The sequence below is a fragment of the Salvia splendens genome, chromosome 3, assembly GCF_004379255.2.
Source record: "Salvia splendens isolate huo1 chromosome 3, SspV2, whole genome shotgun sequence".
NCBI classification, from domain to species: Eukaryota; Viridiplantae; Streptophyta; class Magnoliopsida; order Lamiales; family Lamiaceae; genus Salvia; species Salvia splendens.
The window spans coordinates 39,790,924-39,813,646 of record NC_056034.1 but is presented as its reverse complement, the minus strand read 5'-3'; the positions used below and the strand labels follow the sequence as shown (position 1 = coordinate 39,813,646).

Sequence of the window (22,723 nt, the reverse complement as noted above, 5' to 3'; positions counted from 1 at the left end):
TATCACTATATTTATGCAGTGTGGAAAGATGTTCAAAGACAGGGTCCAAAAGACAGGGTCCTCGAGCCAGCAAAATCCCAACCCAAGATCGCAACACAATAATCTCTAAGATATCTTCTTAATATTATTTGATTTAGCACATCTTTATCTTTATATAATTTATAAATAAGAAGTATGTATAGATATTCTAGATCTTTATTTATTGGGAAATAAAATAAACTTATTGTCTCATAATCGCCCTTTAGAACTCAAATTAGTGTTCCACTCTCTTCACTCGTTCCAATCTCAAACTCGTGCTCGATCTTTCGGACGTTAGGCTAACCGAAAGCCTAACATTCAATTTTATACTCTTTGAAATTTCTAAACATTTACTTTAGATATGGAATTCAAAATAGTAGAATTGAGGTCCAAATATTTTTTCGATACCAAACACTTAATTTCATGGTATTAAATGGAGTCTAATCAGACTCCACCATAGTATTCCGTTTCTTTATCAAATGCATGAAATTTCATGAATTTTAGTGACTATCCTACAATTTTGAAAATCATCTAGAAAAAATCATAAAGCTTAGATTTGTTAGTAATTATTCATGGTGAAAAATTATGGTCCCATACAAGTAATATATTACTCATATTTTTTTATCAAACGATGTCATTTACTTTTTGATAGGCAATACTCCCTCCGTCCCACAAAGATTATCCCACTTTAACCGGGCACGGGTTTAAAAAATGTAATGAAAAGTTAGTTGAAAAAGTTAGTGCAATGTGGGTCCTACTTTAATATATTAATTTTATAATAAAACGTGTGTAAAAATGATTAGTGGAATATGAGGTCCACTACCAAAAATGGTAAAAAGTGAAATGAGACAAATTTTGTGAGACAGGCGGAAATGGAAATGGAAAATTGGGACAATCTTTGTGGGACTGAGGGAGTATTATTTAACTCATTGACATAAATTTTTTAACTTGTCGTATCAGAATATAATTTAATACAGTAAAATTTTGACAATGGAATGATTGAAAACAAATACATAATCTTAATGATTTTTAACATTGAGGGACGAACTAAAATTTAACATTGAGGGACGAACTAAAATTTAATTAAATTTATGAATATTTTTTTTTGACAAATTTTCCAAAAATAAATGAGGCGACAAGTCTTTAGCCGGTGCGAAATAATAAGACGAGTAGGCGACAAGTCTTCATATACTGTATTTCTTACTAGAATATGATCAATAGGTCGGGTTATTTATCTTGGTTTTTAAATAATTCGTGTAATTTACGAATAATAAGAGTAGTATACGATTTTTTTTTTGTTAAATGGCCAGCACTTTAGCATAACTACGATTTTCTTGGATATTTATGGTTCATGTTGAAATGTGCTTAAAAAGAATTGGTTGGCAAGGATTTGGTGGCAAATAGTCCAGGTTTCCCTAATTATATGAACCACAATCTATTAATAATCGATTATTGAATAACATTTTTTTGAAAAATGAATTATTGCGTTGGATACTAATTAAAACGACCTCTATGATCAAATAGGCTACTGATATTTAATCAACAAACACACGAGCCAATCTATTTTCTATCCAGAGTATTTTTAAATACTTTCGATGCATGGAACTCCATGATTCGTGTATGCTTCAATTGTAATCCAAAGTTTACCAATATTTCAATTATAATTTATTATTTCGAATATCAAATACATTACGGGCCCAATACATGAAATTGTCGGTGTATAATTTCCTCAATCAGTTTTCGCTCGTGATCGTGGAGAAGCACTAGAACATCACGAATTTGTAGTAGTATTACTTTTATACAAATGAGTAAATGACGAAATTATTGTGATCGAATATATAAAAAATACATTCTACCCCTAAAGAAAAGAATGAGGAAAGAAAGAAAATTCATAAACAAAAACGCAAGAACATCAAGTCTAAAGTAAATTTTAATGTATAGGTATGTATCAAAATACCACTCCATATTCCTAGGTAGTAGATTTATTTATAAAGTAAAAAAATTGAAATTTTTGCAGTTTTGGAGCCAAGAGAATTGCCCTTTTTGGGGGGCAGTTTTAACTTTTATGTTTTCCATGCAACCAACCACCAAGTGCTTCACATCATAGCTATATTTCATGCTTTGTAACTATAAAAAACTGTGATTTTCAAGTTTCACCATATAGATATAGTGATATAGTATATGCATACAATACATTATGATTTTCAACTAATGATGCTTTGTTTAGCATTATACCGTAAATGTTACTTCTCCCTTTTCAACTGTTTCGCGTTAACGAATCTCTTTTTCTACAAAAACACCATTAACCAACTTCTTTTCAACCATATTGTTTGCCTTTCTCAATTCCGACTATCATTTCTTATAATGCTAAATTTCACGACATATAATCAACTTAAATAGATAAATTAATAAAAATATCTTGTAATTTGCACAATCATCAAACAAGTGCAAATTTTGTCCAAAAAAAAAAAGTGGTTCGGATTGAAAATTTTCCTCTGACTCAACCCTAGCTAGTAATCTGAATTATCATGATAAATAATAATGAACCAAAACTATATAGAAACTAATTTGTGAAAACTATTCATCACCAACAACTCTCAACCAAAGTCTTAATTTGGTGATGGCTAATTAGTGAACATGGGTAGTTATAAGAATACAAGCTTTTTGGTAGTGATGGTAAAGCAAAGTCAATCATGACCACTGGAACTAACCTCAACCCAAAATTACATATTCATTTCGCGATTTTTTTTTATTATTTTACTTTTTCATCAATTTTTGTGGCCATTTACCATACAAATTTTGCATCATTTTTTTCCGAGTTAAGTCTAAGTCCATTTGGAACTTGTCTCTTTTTTTTTGTTCACAATTATGGTCTAGAATTTATAAAGTTAAAGTTCGATATCAAATATAATTAATATATTTAAATATCAAAATGGATAATATATGTACATGGTCCGTGAACAATGTGACCGCAGTAATCAATGGAGCATAATCGATGATTAAAAATAGTTGAAGTGTTATATTTTGCGGTTAATAAGAGGATATAAGCCGACAAATTTATCCCAAATTCGATATCGATTTAAAGGTCATTATTTTGGTCGTAGAAACAAAATAAGAGGGGGTTCGGATAGGCCCACAAATTGATCAAATTTGTAATAATTACTAACCCTTGACTTACAAGCAATGGAGCATGTTGCTATATGCTATGAGTTTGATTTAATTAATAAAAAAAAAGTCAAGAAGATGGTTGTGGGGAAGTTTGTTTTGCCTTTAGCTTTATTCAGATTTTCACTCAATTAACATCTTTTTACATAATTAAAAGTGAAAGGCAGATTCCGTAGGCCTTGCTTGCTACCGGAAATTTGGCGGTCTAAACCCTTCAACTTTTATTTGCTAAAGTGGAGGTTTTGGTCAAGCTCTGTATGGAATTTGGGTTTTTATTCTATTTTTATTTTAACCATTCTAGATCGCACCTCAAACTTTGGTAAAGATAGAAGTTCTAAGCTTTATTTTTACTTTTTCTTTCAAAATTACCGCTTAGATTCCCCTCCACAATTCAAATCAAATATTTGATGGTCTTTTCTCAGGTTATAGTATTCCTCATTACGAGACTGGAAAATGGAGGGAATAGAAAAGGATAATCTTGAAATGCATTTAAAAAATTTAATTGTTGTAAATTGTAAGAGTAAATTAGAATGTCAAGATAATTATATTATGTATAGGTTTGACGAACTAGTAAGTTAGCAACATAAATTAGTGATACGGGATATAGTAGTAATTATTTGTGGAACCTGTTATGCCATAGCGTCACAGCTCAAAGTCTTACTACTACATGCCTCAAGTAAGAAAATTTTATATAAGTATCATCCTTATTTAATGCACGTTATTTACTTTAATTTATATATTTTGTTTGATTTTATATATATTAAAAAAAATTATTGACATTTTAAATTTTGTAAAGTTAATAAAAATCAAAGCTCAGTTGATTAATTTACTCATTTATTTGAAATGATGAAGAAACTGGACAAATCTAGCTTTGATTATTATGAATGTTGTAAACTAAAATTTCAAAGAATCAAATTAAATGTATAAAACACTACAAACAATGTTAAATGTACATCAAACAATTTCCCAAATTTTTATGTACCAAAATAACCTTATTAATCGTTATACTTACAAGATATTTTTTTTAAGTGTGCCAAAATGATCTATTAGCAATGCATAACTGTTCTAAAAAATAGAGCATGATTTGTAATTACGGAGTATAAAGTATCCGATAAAACAATATGCACTTTTTTTGGACATATTTATATATATACTTTGCGTATTTGCCCTTATATTGTACGCCTATTTTAAAAAAACCAAACATTGACAAATCATTATCTACATTAACTATTACAGAAAAATAAAAATGAGTTCATTTCTTCACTCACAAAAGAAACAATTAATCTAGCTTTCATTAAAACTCATGACGCACCAAGCTAAGTGTGCACCGTTTTTCTGTGACGGATCGAAGACATCGATATCTCTTATGTGCGAGACTCAAGATGGAGAAATTCATTTTCAAATTTTGAAGTAGTATAAATATTAAGATAAAATTATAAATAATTTTGGGTTTAATTACCTCTTCCTCCGTTCTACTCTAAGTTACACATCTACCTTTTGTAGACGTCTCAATCTAAATGACACATTTCTAAATATAGAAACATTACTCTCTCTACTTTTTCCCATCTCTTAGTTTTCTCCACTTACTCACAAAATAATAGCACTACATAAAATCTCGTGCCGAGCTAGAAATGCCTCACTTAGAGTAGGACGGAGGGAGTATTGGTATACTCTCTATTAAATTTGATTGAAGTTTTAGAAAGTCATGCGTTGAGCTTCCCTAGAATTTGATAAAAAAAAATGTTGGAGATAAGAGTTGCGTGGATAAGTAAGTTGGAGTTAGCCCAATCAATGTAATAGTGTGAGTGTGATGTTGCTTCCTCTCCAAACAAACACAAATTGATACATACAGATAAAGATTGGAATTTGGGGACGTTACGTTATTTATGGAGCCGTTAGCAAAATGACTATAAATATTCTCTATTTTGGGACCAAATTAAATACTATCATGCAACATCTAACTTAACGGGATTCCAACAAGTATGTGAAAATACTCCTATATAAAATGGGAGATAGTGACATATAACAAAAATCCAGAACTGGGCACGTGGATTACCACTCATTATTTGTTTTTATTATTATTATTATTATTATTAATTGCTGAAAATAATACTCCATCTCCATGTATGGACTATTTATTTATTTATTTTTACTTGGGTCTGACGTGAACTTTAGATATTGTTATTTACCGAACTGAAATTTGTAGGCAACTTAAATTTCCTGGAGTGTTTATCTAGAATTTATTATGTCACCATCACTTATAAGTTAAAACACATCAAGTAATAACATTATTTACTTTTTGTTTTTTGTTTTTCCCAATATAACAATCTCGTTTTTAGTAATAAAACTATGGTGTTTCTTAGGTAACACTACATTTTTGCATCTCATAACAAATTTGTTGAAAAAATTGGGTTGTTCCTACTACGCTGCCTAAAAAAGTTACATATAGTAGTTAGGTAAAAAATATACCAAATTCATCACGACTTATCGGGAGTCCGTTGATCCCTTTTTTTTATTATTGCACCATATATGTAAACATAATTTATTGAATTAGATTTTTTTTATCTGAATTGGTTACTCTATACTAACTTTTTATACTACTACATCTTAATTGTGAGTCATTGATTTTTGTAAAATTTTTTATTCTCATCCTCCAATGAGATAAAAAGGAAAAGGGAGCAAATTTATTATAATAAGATTATCATACTAAACTCTTTTATTCATATCTCAATTTCGAGAATATTTATTCTATCATATCTAAATTCTATTCCTTACTATGTCTTATTTCCTTCCCATTGCATTCCATCAGGGCATCATTAACCTCGTCCCCATTTCCGGCCCCAAGTCCCCTCCACGTCATCATTCCTCTACAGTTACGGCCCAGGCCCCAACTGCTGTAACCCTGCAGGTTGCGGCCCGGGCCGCAACTAATAAATGACACTATTCACAACTCCAACCTATTTAACTCGTAAAATAAAAAACGCTGGAAATTTATAACACGGAAAATTTAATTTCATCGAATACTGCAAAATTACAACATAGAAATTTTAAAACTGAAAATAAAATACATAAAAACAAAACGTCAATTCTGGAAAACATTGGTGCGAGTCCAAATTTCTTCGATTAGATCGGCTTGGAGGCGAGTGTGTTGTTCCTCTTGGCGCATCGCAGCTGAACGGGCCATGACATTGCGGATGTCGTGAGGAAGGCCTTGCACGGGCGGCTCGGTGACAACGTAGTTGCTCCCGGTGCTGGCGAGCGGGTCGTCGCTCCACAAAGTGACGTTATCTTGCTCGTCCTCAACGATCATGTTATGCATTATGATACATGCATACATTGTGTCGGCGATGTTTGACCGCTGCCAACCACGGGCCGCTCCCTTCACGATAGCCCACCGCGCTTGGAGGACTCCGAATGCACGCTCGACATCTTTCCGAGCCGCCTCTTGCCTTTGGGCAAACATTGCCCTCCGATCGGTTGTCGAAGCTGTGATAGTCTTCACGAACACGGGCAATCGAGGGTAGATCCCGTCTGCCAGATAGTACCCCATACTATACCGACGGTGGTTGGCCGTAAACTCTACGTTCGGTGCTCGCCCAGCACACAAGTCGTTGAACAATGGAGACTCGTTCAACACATTGAGGTCGTTGTTGGACCCCGCGACACCAAAGTAGGCATGCCAGATCCACAATCTGCAATCGGCAACGGCCTCCAACACAATCGTGGGATGTGTGCCCTTGTGCCCGCTAGTGTATTATCCTCTCCAAGCCGTTGGACAATTCTTCCACTGCCAGTGCATACAGTCGATGCTTCCAAGCATCCCCAGGAAGCCGTGGGCCCGCTCGTGCATGTCGACCAACTTCCTAACGTCGTCGGTCGTTGGCTTTCGCAAGTACGTATCCTTGAATGCTTCGACGACTGCCCGACAGAATCTAGCGAGGGACTCCCGGCCAGTAGGCTCGCTTACATGGAGATGCTCATCGAACATATCTGATGTAGTTCCGTAAGCGAGTTGACGAATGGCGGACGTGCATTTCTGCAACGTCGATATACTTTCCCGGCCCACAGCATCGGTAGTTTGACAGAAATACGGGTCACGAGCTACAACTGCGTTGACAATGCGTAGGAACAACGGCCTCCACATCCGAAACCGGCGACGGAACATCTGATCACTCCATCGCGGATCTCTAGAGAAATAATCCGTGAAAAGCCGCAAGGCAGCTTGTTCACGGTCTCGGTGAATATACATCCGGGTACGTGGTACCCGGGTTTGTTGTTCGTTCCAAGCTTGAATAACAGCTTGGTAGCGTTCAACTTCGTTGTTGATTTCTTCTTGGATTGCCGGTAGTGCCTCTGCTAACGACCGGGACATTTGATCTTCGAATATTCTTTGACGTGGAGGCATTTTTTTGAATTCTAGGAAGAGATTTGAAGTTGAATATGAAGTTGAATGTGTATGAAAATGGAGTAGTATTTATAGAAAAAATTTTCGAATTTAAAAAAAAAAATGGTTGCGGCCCGGCCCGAGGAGCGTGTAACGCTGGGCTGGGACTCTACAGTTGCGGCCCGTCACCGTGCAACGCCGTCCCAGGCCGGGACGCGGGACGCGCGACAGGCCGGGAGCGCGGCTCCGGGACTGGCCTGGGCCGTGACTCTCCTCCGTGCAACGCTCGGGACGGGCCGGGACTCGCGAGATGCGGCCCGGCCCCTTGCGTTACAGATGCTCTCATACTCCCTAAATACTTCCTTCCAAACTGCTTGACTTTTTTTTTCAGATAATCATGATTTCACTTTTTAAAAATTACAATATCACATTACACAATATCAAATATGACTTTACATTACATTTGATTTTACTCTTCTAAATGAGTAAAGTCGTCATAGTGGTTACGTTGAATAAAATTTATACACTAAAAAGTTTGCTTTTTAAGGCCAGAAGCACAAATATTAAAATTGAAAAAGGCTATATTCATTAAGAGAATCTATGTCTCACTATATGCTAAGAAACCGATGGGAATAGAATAACGCGGAAATAAAAGGCTGTCATGATTTATGGCCTATAAATTAGGCTTTATTTTTTATAGGAGTACCATTTTTCATCTATTCCATAAATTTAATTCACATTTATTTATAAAATCGTATCATCTTATTTACAAGCCCTAGTGGACCAGAGTATGAGGGTGATTATGTTACTACAGCATTTCAAGTAGAATTAATTTCCAAAATCGATCTATCAAAAGATGGATGCTTCGGCTTATACTAAAACAATTATCATAATGGGACATATTATAAATTTTATTCAACGTAATCCACCCAAAATCACTTTTTTGTGTTCGTTTTCTTAATTATTATTTGGTAGTAATAGATAGCCCCGACAATTAGCAGCTCACACCTATCAAGAAAATCTCATGGTTGCAGATGGCCGCCGCTCAATGAATTTTGTTGACTTAAAATTTCATTCTTTCATTCAATTTATTCAATCGTCAAACAATCTTAAATTGAATAATAATGCTAATTGGTTATATTACGCTTTCAGATTCGCCGCTGAATAAATATTATATTGACATGGCTTTATATTTAAATAAAAGTGGAAAGGCCATATTTGTTGCGGAGTGATTGACGCCTATGTGCATAACACATCTCTCTATTTTACATGCCAACAACTTTGCCAGTCAAACAGGGCAAATAGAGTCCATTGCAGGACAACTATTCCATCTTTTTCTTTTTGAGAAAATATGTTCGTATTTCAATTTTAAACTAATGTGGCATGTACTTTTATAAAAATAATATTCTCTCCGTTAATAAAAAATAGTCTAATCTGAGGTCCACACATGGTAAAGAAAGAATGAGAATGAGAAAAAAAAGGATAAAATATGTGAGGAAGGAGAAAAGTGGACAAAGTATGAGATGAAGTTTTCATTTATTAAAGGGATATTGACACTTAATATCATGAAACTTTCAAAAAGTTAGATTTTTTCCACGAACTTTGATATTGACAAATAATATCATGAACTTTACCTTGGATTTGTCATTTCCCACCAGTGAAAAAATTTCGGCTATATTAATAGATTGAAGAACAAATTTGGAGGGTGTGCTTCAAGAAAAACTGTTCTCAAAGATTGAAAATCTTGAAACCTCTCGAAGTTGTTGTCGAGAAATTACGAAAAAAAATATATGTATTATGATATTATTTGCCGAAATTTTTTCATTGGTGGAAAATAATAAACTCAGGGTAAAGTTCGTGATATTATTTGTTAATTTCAAAGTTTGTGGAAAAAATCCAACTTTTAGAAAGTTCCATGATATTAGGTGCCAATATCCCTTTATTAAATGAGACTATTTTTTATGAACAGCCTAAAACGACAAAATATGATTACTGTTTGTAGACGGGGAAGTAAGATTAGAAGAGTGCCATATGTAAATGGTAGTAGTAGTTGTAGTAATCAAGAAACGTGTTAGCATTTGAATTAGACTTTTCTTAGACTTTCCATAAATCTTAAATCCAGTATATTAAAAATGTCAACACGATGACATTAGTTTGTCAACACAAAGTTAGTTGATATAGTTATGTCTTTGTGTTGACATTTATTTTAAAAAGTCAACCCAAAAACATAAGTATGTCAACTAAATTTGTGTTAGACATACTAATGTCATCTTGTTGACATTTTTAATATATTGCATTGATAAAAAAAAAATAGGAATTGATCACGCCTCTATATGATAATGATTGTTGTAGTATTAAATTTCTAAATAAGCAGTACAATTGTAGATAATCTCTGTCTTTATTTTGGTTTTAATAATGCATTCTTAAATTGTATGCTTTGTTTTTTCCGGAATATATATGTTTTTTAGTACGATTGTATTTTCAGGAATATGTTTTTAGTAGGATTAGAATTAGACTTCTCTATTTTCTTTATATATAGAGTTGTTCATTCATTTCATTGTAAATTGCATCCTAACGTTATGCAGTGAAATTGCATCCTAGAGTTATATACTATTGTTTCCATATAAACAAAAGAATAGATTATAAAAGTTCATTATGCGTACATTTTAAATATCAATTTTATTGTAAATAAGTTAAAAATATAAAAGGCATTGAAGAACTCGATCGTCGCCGCCGCACTCGATCAAAATTCTCACCTAGTGACGAGTTAGAAAAAAGACCGACTTTTATTCCTTGCATGGACTGGTTTAATCAGATCCAGGGTGATATAAGATGAATCAAAGTTGAAAGTAATTTAGGGAAGAGAGTAGCCGAGTTTAGGAGATTAAATCTACTCCACCAAGTTGACATAGATGATTATAGGGTTCTCGATACACTAAATCTTCTAGTAGTATGATTTTTAGGTCCTGAAAATTAGTAATGCCTTGCAAAACAGATTAAAATGTTGTTTGGAGAATAAATCCAGAAGTTACAGACATGCACTAAACCATATGATGATTTGGTGCTCATGCTTAACTAAAATTTTGGAATAGGTATGTTGTCTTCATTGGTACATACATGGTAGTACTTATCTCTTTTATGTAGTACTATTGTTTTATGAATTAAGTAGAGACAGAATAAAGTAGCACAGAAAATAACAAAGAAAGTAATGTTTCTATTTTTGAAATGTGTTACATCTCAAAAATATTAATGTGTCAATAGAAGGAATTTATAAAATACACGATGAGAGTACTATATTATAAAAATAACTAAATTGAATTATATCGCATGGATGTCATGTCATACTTATGGATCCATAGTTTGTTGAGGAGATCGTGGGTGGGCTTGTATCGTTGGGTTGGATGGGCTTGGTGATGATGTTGGACTATATATGGTGATGGGTCAAGATGTTTAGCATAATTCTTTTCAAAAATTGGAATCAATATAATTGCAAAAGAACCAATATAGGCAATGAATACATTCATTAAATTTTGTAATTAAGGTACTTGGGTAAATCTCATAAAACAATCACTGATACTAAAAATACTTTAATTTATTTAAAATTATATACTCCCGCTGTCCCAGTTAAGATGATTCCTTTCTTTTTCACACTTATTATGGAAAAATGATACTCCCTCTGTCCCTAAAAGTTTGTCCCATTTTTTCATCTCTGTCCGTCCCACAAAATTTATCATATTTCACTTTTTACTATTTTTGGTAGTGGACCTCATATTTCACTAACTCATTCCTACTAACATTTTATTATAAAACTAATAGTATATAAAAGTAGGACTCACATTCGACTAACCGTTTCAACTCATTTTTCATTATATTTCTTAAAACTCGTGCCTGGTGAAAGTGAGACAATATTTGGGGGACGGATGGAGTAATAAATAGTTTAAGTATAGAGAAATCAAAGTAAAAGAGAGAATAATAAAGAAGAGACTCTCCTCTAAATTATTCTCTCTTTTACTTTACTTTATCTCAACTTTAACTATATCATTTTTCCAAAACATGTCCGGAAAAATGGATTATCTTAATTGGGATGGAAAGAGTACTAACATTATTTGGACTTTAATTATTTTTTACTTAGTTCTATTTTTATTCCCTATTATAACCAATATTCCACATACATTTTCCCTATTATTTGTATTCATTAAAAATATAAATCAGTGGCAGACGCAGAAATATTTATCGATAGGGGCTGAGATTTCTAAATTTTGTTTTAAAGTATATATTTGAGTAATTTAGATAATTTGTAGGGACTTTTACACTATAATCTACACTAAATTTGAATAGATTTTAAAAAAATTAATAGAAAAAAAGTTTTAAAAAAAATCATTGAGGGCTTAAGCCCCTCCCTCGTTACACTTGGGTCGGCCCAATTTAAAATAGTTGTTGCCTAATGCTAGAGCTTAGGATTTTAAGTTTTGCTGCCTAAGGCTAGAGCTTAGGATTTTCAAGTTCTAGGAATATAGATTTACATATTATATAGAATTCATAGAAATCCAGTAAATTGATTTCTTTTTTTTCTTCCACGTGTTTGGTAGACATCTATTGAGGCTTAAGCCCCTTTCTCATTACACTTGGGTCCGCCTAATTTAAAATAGTTGTTGTCTAAGGCTAGATCTTAGGATTTTCAAATTTTGATGCCTAAGGTTAGAGCTTAGGATTTTCAAGTTCTAGGAGTATAGATTTACATATTATAGAATTCGTAGAAATCCAGTATGTTGATTTCTTTTTTTTTTCTTCCACGTGTTTGGTAAACATCTGTTGAGGGCTTAAGCCCTTCCCTCATTACACTTGGGTCCTCCCAATTTAAAATAGTTGCTGCCTAAGGCTTAAGCTTAGGATTTTCAAGTTCTAGGAGTATAGATTTTGATAGAAATCCATGAGTTCCATCCTAAAACCAATTGGTGATAAGAGGAGAGGCCCATGAGACTTATATAGTGGATTAAGCTCTTTGTGTACATCGATGTGAGATATTATTATATTCATTTTTGTGTTTCAATTGCCAACACCCTCCCTCAAACCCTTCAAGGTGAATCTTGGAGGGGTTGGACTTTTTTATGATCGATTGGACAATCGGCCCAATTTTTTTTCGATCGGTTGGACCACTGGCCAAAATTTTCAGCCCAGTTATACTGCTGGGTCAGTCATTTTTTCGGGTTTCAGCCCATATATACTGCTGGGTCAATTAAATATGACCCACAGTCGGCGACCCGCTCTGATACCATGATAGAAATCCATGGGTTCCATCCTAAAACCAATTGGTGATAAGAGAAGAGGTCCATGAGACTTATATAGTGGATTAAGCTCTTTGTGTACACCGATATGAGATATTATTATATTCATTTTTGTGTTTCAATTGACAACAGATTTACATATTATATAGAATTCGTAGAATTCCAGTATGTTGATTTCTTTTTTTTCTTCCACGTGTTTGGTAGACATCTATTGAGGCTTAAGCCCCTCTCTCATTACACTTGGGTCCGCCCAATTTAAAACAGTTGTTGTCTAAGGCTAGATCTTAGGATTTTCAAATTTTGATGCCTAAGGTTAGAGCTTAGGATTTTCAAGTTCTAGGAGTATAGATTTACATATTATAGAATTCGTAGAAATCCAGTATGTTGATTTCTTTTTTTTTTCTTCCACGTGTTTGGTAAACATCTGTTGAGGGCTTAAGCCCTTCCCTCATTACACTTGGGTCCTCCCAATTTAAAATAGTTGCTGCCTAAGGCTTAAGCTTAGGATTTTCAAGTTCTAGGAGTATAGATTTTGATAGAAATCCATGAGTTCCATCCTAAAACCAATTGGTGATAAGAGGAGAGGCCCATGAGACTTATATAGTGGATTAAGCTCTTTGTGTACATCGATGTGAGATATTATTATATTCATTTTTGTGTTTCAATTGCCAACACCCTCCCTCAAACCCTTCAAGGTGAATCTTGGAGGGGTTGGACTTTTTTATGATCGATTGGACAATCGGCCCAATTTTTTTTCGATCGGTTGGACCACTGGCCAAAATTTTCAGCCCAGTTATACTGCTGGGTCAGTCATTTTTTCGGGTTTCAGCCCATATATACTGCTGGGTCAATTAAATATGACCCACAGTCGGCGACCCGCTCTGATACCATGATAGAAATCCATGGGTTCCATCCTAAAACCAATTGGTGATAAGAGAAGAGGTCCATGAGACTTATATAGTGGATTAAGCTCTTTGTGTACACCGATATGAGATATTATTATATTCATTTTTGTGTTTCAATTGACAACAGATTTACATATTATATAGAATTCGTAGAATTCCAGTATGTTGATTTCTTTTTTTTCTTCCACGTGTTTGGTAGACATCTATTGAGGCTTAAGCCCCTCTCTCATTACACTTGGGTCCGCCCGATTTAAAACAGTTGTTGTCTAAGGCTAGATCTTAGGATTTTCAAATTTTGTTGCCTAAGGTTAGAGCTTAGGATTTTCAAGTTCTAGAAGTATAGATTTACATATTATAGAATTGGTAGAAATCCAGTATGTTGATTTCTTTTTTTTTTTTTCTTCTACGTGTTTGGTAGACATCTATTGAGGGCTTAACCCCTTCCCTCATTACACTTGGGTCCTCCCAATTTAAAATAGTTGCTACCTAAGGCTAGAGCTTATGATTTTCAAGTTCTAGGAGTATAGATTTACATATTATAGAATTAGTAGAAATTCGGTATGTTGATTTCTTTTTTTTAATTTTATTAATTTTAAAGAGAAACAATGCATGTTTAGATTCAGCATTTTCCCGTGGTTAGATTTAGCAATTTCTCATGGTTAGTAAAATGAATAGGAAAAAATCTACGAGGAATATTGATAGTCACGTAGTATATAAAGTTTAAAGTACATATTTTTAAAAAATGAAAATATACTGTAGTTACTAATTTATACTACTACTAATAACTTTTATACTAATTAATCATTTATTGAAGGTACTAATATCTCAAAATTTATTAAGGTAAAACTTAAAAGCGAATATTCGCTTCAGAAAAATACAAAAATGCCAACTAAAAAATATGGTTGCAATTACAGCGCCCTTAATAAATCAGCTGCTTTTCAATTTCTTCACATGTCTGCTTAGTAAACAGAGTCCATTGATTCTAACGAAACCAAACCCACAAAAAAGCATCACTTCACTCCCCCCACCAAGTGTTCGATGAAAATCCCAGACCAAACCATGCAGTACAAGAACTTGGGGCGATCGGGGCTGAAGGTGTCCCAGCTCTCGTACGGAGCGTGGGTGACCTTCGGCAACCAGCTTGACGTCAAGGAGGCTAAATCCATCCTCCAGTGCTGCCGCGACCACGGCGTCAACTTCTTCGACAACGCCGAGGTCTACGCCAATGGCCGCGCCGAGGAGATCATGGGCCAGGCCATCAAGGAGCTCGGCTGGAAGCGCTCCGACATCGTCATCTCCACCAAGATCTTCTGGGGCGGCCCCGGCCCCAACGACAAGGGCCTCTCCCGCAAGCACATCATCGAAGGCACCAAGGCTTGTTTGAAGCGATTGGACATGGATTACGTCGATCTCATCTACTGCCACCGCCCCGACATCTCCACCCCCATCGAGGAGACCGTCAGGGCTATGAATCACGTCATTGATAAGGGCTGGGCGTATTATTGGGGGACGAGTGAGTGGTCGGCGCAGCAGATCACGGAGGCCTGGGGCGTTGCTCAGAGGCTCGATCTCGTTGGCCCCATTGTCGAGCAGCCCGAGTATAATCTCTTCTCCAGGCATAAGGTCAGGGTTTTTCGATTTGTAAGATTGGATTTGGGAATTTCTTATTGCTTCGATTGAATTATGTAAAGATCTGTTTTTTTTTCTTTATCTGCAAATTATAGCTGGTTGGATACATGTTTTATGGAAGATCTGTTCTGATTTTTCAGTGGAATCGAGATTCCTCGCGTCAAAAACTTTTATAGTAGTTCATCAATTCCCAGTTAGGGGTTTTAAATCCACCGTAGAGTTTATAAATCCCTAATTAGGATTTATTGATTGATCCCAATTAGTGTCAGGGGAATGTGCTTTCTTTTCTTGCAAGTATGTTTTTGGGAGGTGGGGAATGTGTCAGAGCTGGTCTGTTATTGTTTGTGATGGATTTGTTACTTGATATGTATTTGATCCTATATTGCGATGCTCTGCATTGAATTCCACAGGTTGAGACCGAGTTTCTTCCGCTGTATACTAACTATGGTATTGGCCTCACAACATGGAGTCCACTCGCATCTGGAGTTTTGACGGGCAAGTATAAATCGGGAAATATCCCTGCAGACAGTAGGTTTGCCTTGGAAAACTATAAGGTAAGGAAAGATTTTCTGTTTGAAATTCTAATGGGAATTTTTTATTCACATTTTATTCTCTAAGCCCGTGTTGCCAACCTGCATGACTCTACATTGATGTTTTTGCTGTGGGATCTATAGTTTTGGCCTGAACGCCGTTTTCTATGGTAGAAATCATATTGAGTTGGATTAGGGTTGAATCCTAATATAAATAGCTATGTAATCTCTTTTATCTGTGTCTTAAAATATTCTAATGAAACCTCCTTGACTTGACACGCCCTCAGGCATGGTCATGTAGTCACGAACTGGTGAACAAATTTTGTGTTTTTTCTTTGCTTTCGTTTTTATTTTGTGCTGAACTCGCAACAATTACAACCATTGTATGGAAGTTAAGTGAGACTGGGACTTTGATAGTGCCTCAGTGTTATTAAAATCACCCGGGTCTCCATCATTGCCCCGAGGGGCTTGGGTCGAGCAGCATTCCAGGGGGCGGCTGGGTCGCTGATGGGGAATTTTCTGTTTGCAGTAATTTTTTTAAAAGGGTTATGATATTTAATAGTTCTTTTCTCCTAAATTACACTTTTATAATGTCCCTTATTGTTTTTTAAAACAGTATGTGTCTTTTTAAACTACTATTATATCTGTTTTCCATATTACACCCATTTAATATCATTAATTGGTTTTTATAACAATGTGTCTTTTTTAGAATACTAATTAATAGTATCTGTTTTTGAAAATCACACCCATTTAATGTCATTTATCTTAATTCACTCCTAATTAATCTAGTTAAGTTGATATTAAAAAAGAAAGTAATTATTAGTCTATAATATCTATGTCCTGAAAAGGTCACACTCATACCAATTGTTAATGACTCAATGTGAACACTCAATAGAGTACCTGGTTTTGTTGGGCGCACGCCCCGATTTTTACTGAATCACCCCTGCCCCTGCAGTCCTAAACAACACTGAGTTAGTGCTTAAAATATCTGTATAGTTTGGTAGTGAGGACACAGTAGTTGTTATGAGAAGAATGTAGTGAGATCAATTTGAGTATTATTGGCCATAGCCCTTTACGTTTTAATTTGTTCTATATTTTGTGGGGAAGTTTGCAACGAATCCTTTGTTCTTCCTGTATATGAAATCCCATAACAATTTATGTTAGTGTCATGCTTAGTTAGCTCATTTATCTTCATAGTTGCTCATTCTTCACTATTTTCCCATGTTGTAGTTCTTCGTCGTCTTCTACTTCTGGTTAACCGTGTATGTGGCAAATTATGCAGAATCTTGCTAGCAGATCCTTGGTAGATGATGTGCTGAAGAAAGTAGATGGCTTAAGACCAATTGCAGATGAGCTCGGTGTGCCATTATCACAGCTTGCAATTGCTTGGTGTGCTTCGAATCCCAATGTTTCTTCGGTTATCACAGGTGCCACCAAGGAGTCCCAGGTAAGCATGATGCCCCATTTCCTTTACACATCCTTTCTCTATGCTCTTGAGTTATTGGATTCATTTCCGTTATCTATAGACTTAGTCTTGCTAGTACATTTTCATCTGTTACATTTCTTACATTCTTTGTTTTGAAACCTTAGGGATATTATGTGCAGTTTATTCATATTGAGTTCAATGTATAAATGAATATCCGAATTGGTAGATCCATATTACTACACCATGATGAGATTGAGTTGCAAAATCAATTGATAGATCTATATTCAAATAAAGATTCATTCAACTATCCAAGTATTCAACTGTTGAAAATGAAATAACCACTCTTTATTCTTCTCTTTTTTGCTTTATCATTAATGGTCCTCACCTATCACTATGTTGTCTCTCCTCTTCTCTCTTTCACATGCCCACTTCATCTCTTTGAATTTATGTGTTATCTCTTTGAAATGATGAAATTTGTTGGAGATAAAAAAATGAGTTTAAAGCACAAGAGAGAGAGAGGGAGAGAGGGGTTGGCTTGTGACTCCATATTACTGTTTCTTGTGACCAAACCTTCACACTTTTATGGCAAAAACTGAATAGCTGCCTCTTGATTACTGCTTTGCAGATTCAAGAGAACATGAAGGCTATCAATGTCATTCCTTTGCTTACGCCTGCAATAATGGAGAAGATCGAGGCTGTCGTTCAAAGCAAACCTAAGCGCCCCGACTCATACAGATAGATATGATGCTTCCCGCATCTATCTCGTGTGTGTTTCTGCGTTGCAGCACCTGCTGTGCTTTTAGTGTTATTTGCCTGTTGTTTCATATAGACATGTGTTCGATATTCTTGAGACTATGATTATTGTATATGTACTGAGAGTTTAACTATGATTATTGCCATGAGTTTTCCAGCATCATCACATTCTGAAACATTACCAATTCATCAAATTATCTGTTACTTATGCCTACATTGTTACTATAGAGATATTTCCAGTTCTTTGTAGTATTTATTTTCAGTTGGTTTCGCATTTGGGCTTTGAAACTATAGTGCTCATATTGAGTAACATACTATATTCATAAAATATACTCTATCTGTCACATTAAAATAGTAATTATTTACCTTTTAGTTCATTATTTAAAATTATGAATTTTCTAGTTTTAAAATTTTTAGCTCTAATGAATCTCTAAGCAAGGGAGATCCATTATCCACTAATACTGTCACGACCACAACTCTCTAATATTAAAGTAGTAACACAACAATTAGCGCGAGAAAACTACTAATTAGAATGCATGCACTCTAATTACAGTCTTCTATCTCGTTTCTCGGGTTTCGTGCATTTTTTATTATTCGGCGGCCGCCTAAGGCGTCGCCTGCGACGCCGGTCGGTCGCTTATGCCCAAATTTTTTTTTTCCGTTGGCTCCCCGTATTTTCCATCAAGATATCGAATTAAGATCTCAAAATTATTTAAGCGTATAAATAAATGATCACCATTGTTTCCCTTCGGAATTTATATTTATTTCGTACTTTGAATAAAATTATTCATCTTTAGCATGGTTCAGAATTAAATCATTCCCCCACACTTAATTTAATTATTCATCGGCCCAAAAATTTAATTTATCTCTAGTCCAAGCCAATTAAAAATCCCAGTCCACCTTATTACTCCTATTTATTTTACGAGGCCCAAAAAGTAGCCCAATTTTATACTCCCATCCTCTCTCTCTCTCTCTCTCTCTCTCTCTTCACCTCACTTCTTCTCCAATTCGACCAAATCGAAGATCCCCAATTTAAGGAGACCGCCGACTCCCTTCCGTCGTCCTTACGCTGACCGCTCCAACGCCAGGCCGGCGGTATCGCCGTCGCCACTGTCGGCTGTACCAAGTCCCCCGTTTCGGTAAAATCCCCAAATTGGATGATACCCCAAAATGAGAGGGGTTCCCGATTCGTCGCCTCCCTCCGACCTTCACCGCTAAATCGACGCCGGTCACCACCACCGCGGCTCTCCTCACTCACGTCAGCGACCATCACTCACCAACGCCGCCGATTCCTCATCATTCCGACACCACCGCCGCTGTTTCTCGGCGAAACTGGCCGATTCGCCAATGCAGCTGTTGGAAAAGGTGGGCGTCTCTCAGCCGTTGTTGCTGCTTCGTCGATTCACCACCGTGGAGTCACCGCAGCCGAACAGCAACGCCGAGTAGGCGCCTCGCTTTCGCTGCTCTGCCGCCTCATCCCGCCGTCTGCCTGCCTGAAACTGGCAACCAGCTACCGTCGTCCGGCCTTGTCGACTCGACTCCGAGGCGTCCCAATCAGTCCCCGAAACAGTTCCGAAACCAATCCGGACAGCCTCCGTTTACATTCGAACAACCCCGAAAGATAAGTTCTCTTTACCAAAACATGTTCTTTCGTGTTTTCAATTAATCACAGCGGTTGTTCGATTATTGGTGTTAAAAAAGGATTGAATTATTGCAAGCAAGGGGTGGTTAAATTGTTGATTGCTCGATTGTGTTATTGATTTAGTTCTTTGTGTATTGATTTAGTTCTTTGTGTGGGAGATTGATGTATGATGCTATGTTGGGAGCAAAAGCATATGTTCATGATTGAAATTGAGCAGTGGAGGTTTATACCTTCTGTCGAACTTTGAATTTGGGGTGCAAAAGGAGTACTTCCTTGGACTTGGCAGTTTCGTTCCTCTCACATATTGTTGCACATGTTTGAAACTCTTCCACAACTACTGCTCCTTGAATTTTTTTGGCTCCTAGGCTCCAACTCCCTCTCACTCTCAACTCACTATCATTCTAATTGGTATGTGGTGGTGAAAGAGGGTGAGGCCGAGGGTCATCTTATACTTGAATTGCATAACAGAAAGCCTGCAAAGGCTGGTATATTTGGGCAGAAAAAGAGTCCTTGGTTGGTTATATGTTGGCTGTTCTCTCTGTAGCAATGCTGGGATGTACTCTGCATTAATTGGAATTGTAACCTCTTTTGTTGTTTTTGTTGTCATATTGCAGAGTATCTCAGCCCCCTGTCTCTCACTGCAAGTCACTGTATTTTGTCTGACTTTTTGCAGGTACAATCGTGAATGGAGGCCATTGAACTTAGGTGAAAGGCCTCTGCAGCTGCTGGGAGTGAAGAGGCCGGCTGGACTGCCTCACAGTCACAGCAGCCTTCGGTGGTACCGGCTGAGAGGGCAAGCTGCTGCAGGTCCTTGCTGCCTTCATTCCTACTCATTTAGGTAAGGTTTTGGTCTCCACTAAGTAAAGAAATGATGCCCCTTTCCTTGTTCATTTCGCTGGCCAAAGACCTGATGAGTGTCTCAACGGTTTTTCTCATGTTGGTTTCGTTGGCGTTTGGCAGGTAATAGGGCTGGCTACATATGGTCATCACACTAATGTCCCAGCCCATCGAGCCATCTGAAGTTGGGCCGAAACGGCCTGAAGATAATGGCCGATGAAGTTTTCTAAAGATCTTGGATTGAAAAGAGTAGTTCGACTTGTAGTCTTCCCTTTTCTTTTCGACATGTATGCAAATATCTGTAATAGTTAGTGTGTATTTTGTTTCCTTCATTTTCATCGTCAATTATTTAAAATCTGACTTAGTTTGAAATTTCTACATTGCACTTCGTTTACTTAAGAAGTAAACGGATACATTTTCGCTTCATTCGATCCTTATCTTCTTTCTTTAAATTTCTAGATTTGTACCCCAAATACATCGCGTTTCAAAAAAATGGGTTTGAGAAACGTATACTCATTGTACATTAATTAATTGAAAAGATGAAATTGTTCCATGTTTCCAACTTTATTTCATAAGTCTCGGAAATATAGTTCGTGGCCATTACAAATACTCAAGTCATTTTTCTTTTCGATCTCTCTCTTAATATAGAAAAAAGTTGTACCTAGGGGTGGGTCGATACGAGATATCGTATCGAAAACGTTGTATCGTATATCGTATCGAAAATATCGATATGAAAGAATTTCATATCGTTATCGTATCGAAAGTTTCGATATATACTTTCGATATGGATAATATCAATATCGTTATTGTATCGATATATCGTACCGAAATTCGATATATCGATATATCGAATTTCGGTACGATATATCGAAATATCGATATCGTATCGAATACCTGTATATCGAAAATTATAATTTCAAATATGTTTCGATATATACGATATATTCGATATAAAACGATATATCGAAAATATCGATATATATCGTATATTTGATATAAAACGATATATCGCGATATAAGGAAATTCATATCGTTATCGTATCGAAAACTTACGATACAGTATCGTTTTGTATCGAAAATTACGATATATCGAAAATCCGATAATTTTCGATATTTTTCAATACGATACGAGCGATATATCATTTTTTCGATATTTTTCCCCAGCCCTAGTTTATAATTTGCAACTTGTAGAAAAATTGGAATATATGCCTCGCACATCTTTGAAAAAATGGGAATATATGAGCCCCGTATTTCATATGGAAATTTTGAATGGAATAAACCCATGAAAGGGATTGGTAAACTGAGTTCTGATTAATCTGATGATTCCGGTGAAAGTGGATTAGGAACACCTATGATTAAAAAAAACCTATGGTCAAACAAAAAAAAGTGAATTCTGATGGATTGATTAGTCTCGAAAAAGTTGTATCATGGTTTGTCTTTATCGGTATACTAGCTAGATATGTCTTATTTCCAATTTTTAATATCTCTAATCTACCCGGTATGAATTTGTACACGCAACTAGAAATTTCAGTATTTAACGACAAAATAAATGAAAAGATGACTGTATTTATTGATATTCATAGCGCTATTTCCTAAGAAAATTGTGTCAAAATCTCAATTTTCCAATCTCATATTACGAGATACTTATTGATTATAGGCTATAGCTATATAGAGATTTGGCTGAGCATCATGGTATTCATTTGAATAAATAGTTCCAATTTATCTTAGAGAAAAGATAAATTAACAAAAAGTGTATATACAATATACCCTTTAATTTAGTTCTATTTTTAGGATATAATTTTATGTCTAATTTACCCTTATTTAATATTGAATATTTTTACTCTATTAGTTTACGAAAACCGCATTGATTTAGATTATGAATTATTTATGGTAATACTAATTAACACACTACATAATTAAAGTACGATATAATTTAATAAAATAACATAAGTATATTTTTTAAAAGAAAATTATGTTTGATCATTTTATACTTTAGTATCCAGTTTTTTTTTTGTCATTTGTATTATTTTTTCATAACTTGTTTGATCTTTTTTTGTTAATTTTTTATTTTAAATTATCATGCGAATAAGTCATCAATGATGTGACAATAAAATAATTTAATATATGAAAAAAGAAATTAAAATAATAA

General features: G+C 35.3%; 1 protein-coding gene and 1 long non-coding RNA gene across 2 annotated transcripts; both read left to right on the top strand.

Moving 5' to 3' along the window:
• Window positions 1-14,690: 14,690 nt before the first annotated feature.
• LOC121796015 (probable voltage-gated potassium channel subunit beta) lies at window positions 14,691-18,258 on the top strand. Its single transcript, XM_042194701.1, has 4 exons — window positions 14,691-15,380; window positions 15,797-15,940; window positions 17,199-17,363; window positions 17,968-18,258. The coding sequence occupies exons 1-4, from the start codon at window positions 14,796-14,798 to the stop codon at window positions 18,079-18,081; spliced, it is 1,008 nt and encodes a 335-aa protein (XP_042050635.1). The 5' UTR covers window positions 14,691-14,795; the 3' UTR covers window positions 18,082-18,258.
• Window positions 18,259-18,769: 511 nt separating this feature from the next.
• LOC121797447 lies at window positions 18,770-21,000 on the top strand. Its single transcript, XR_006049846.1, has 2 exons — window positions 18,770-20,575; window positions 20,698-21,000. It is a non-coding gene; the product is annotated as an uncharacterized LOC121797447 (long non-coding RNA).
• Window positions 21,001-22,723: the final 1,723 nt, after the last annotated feature.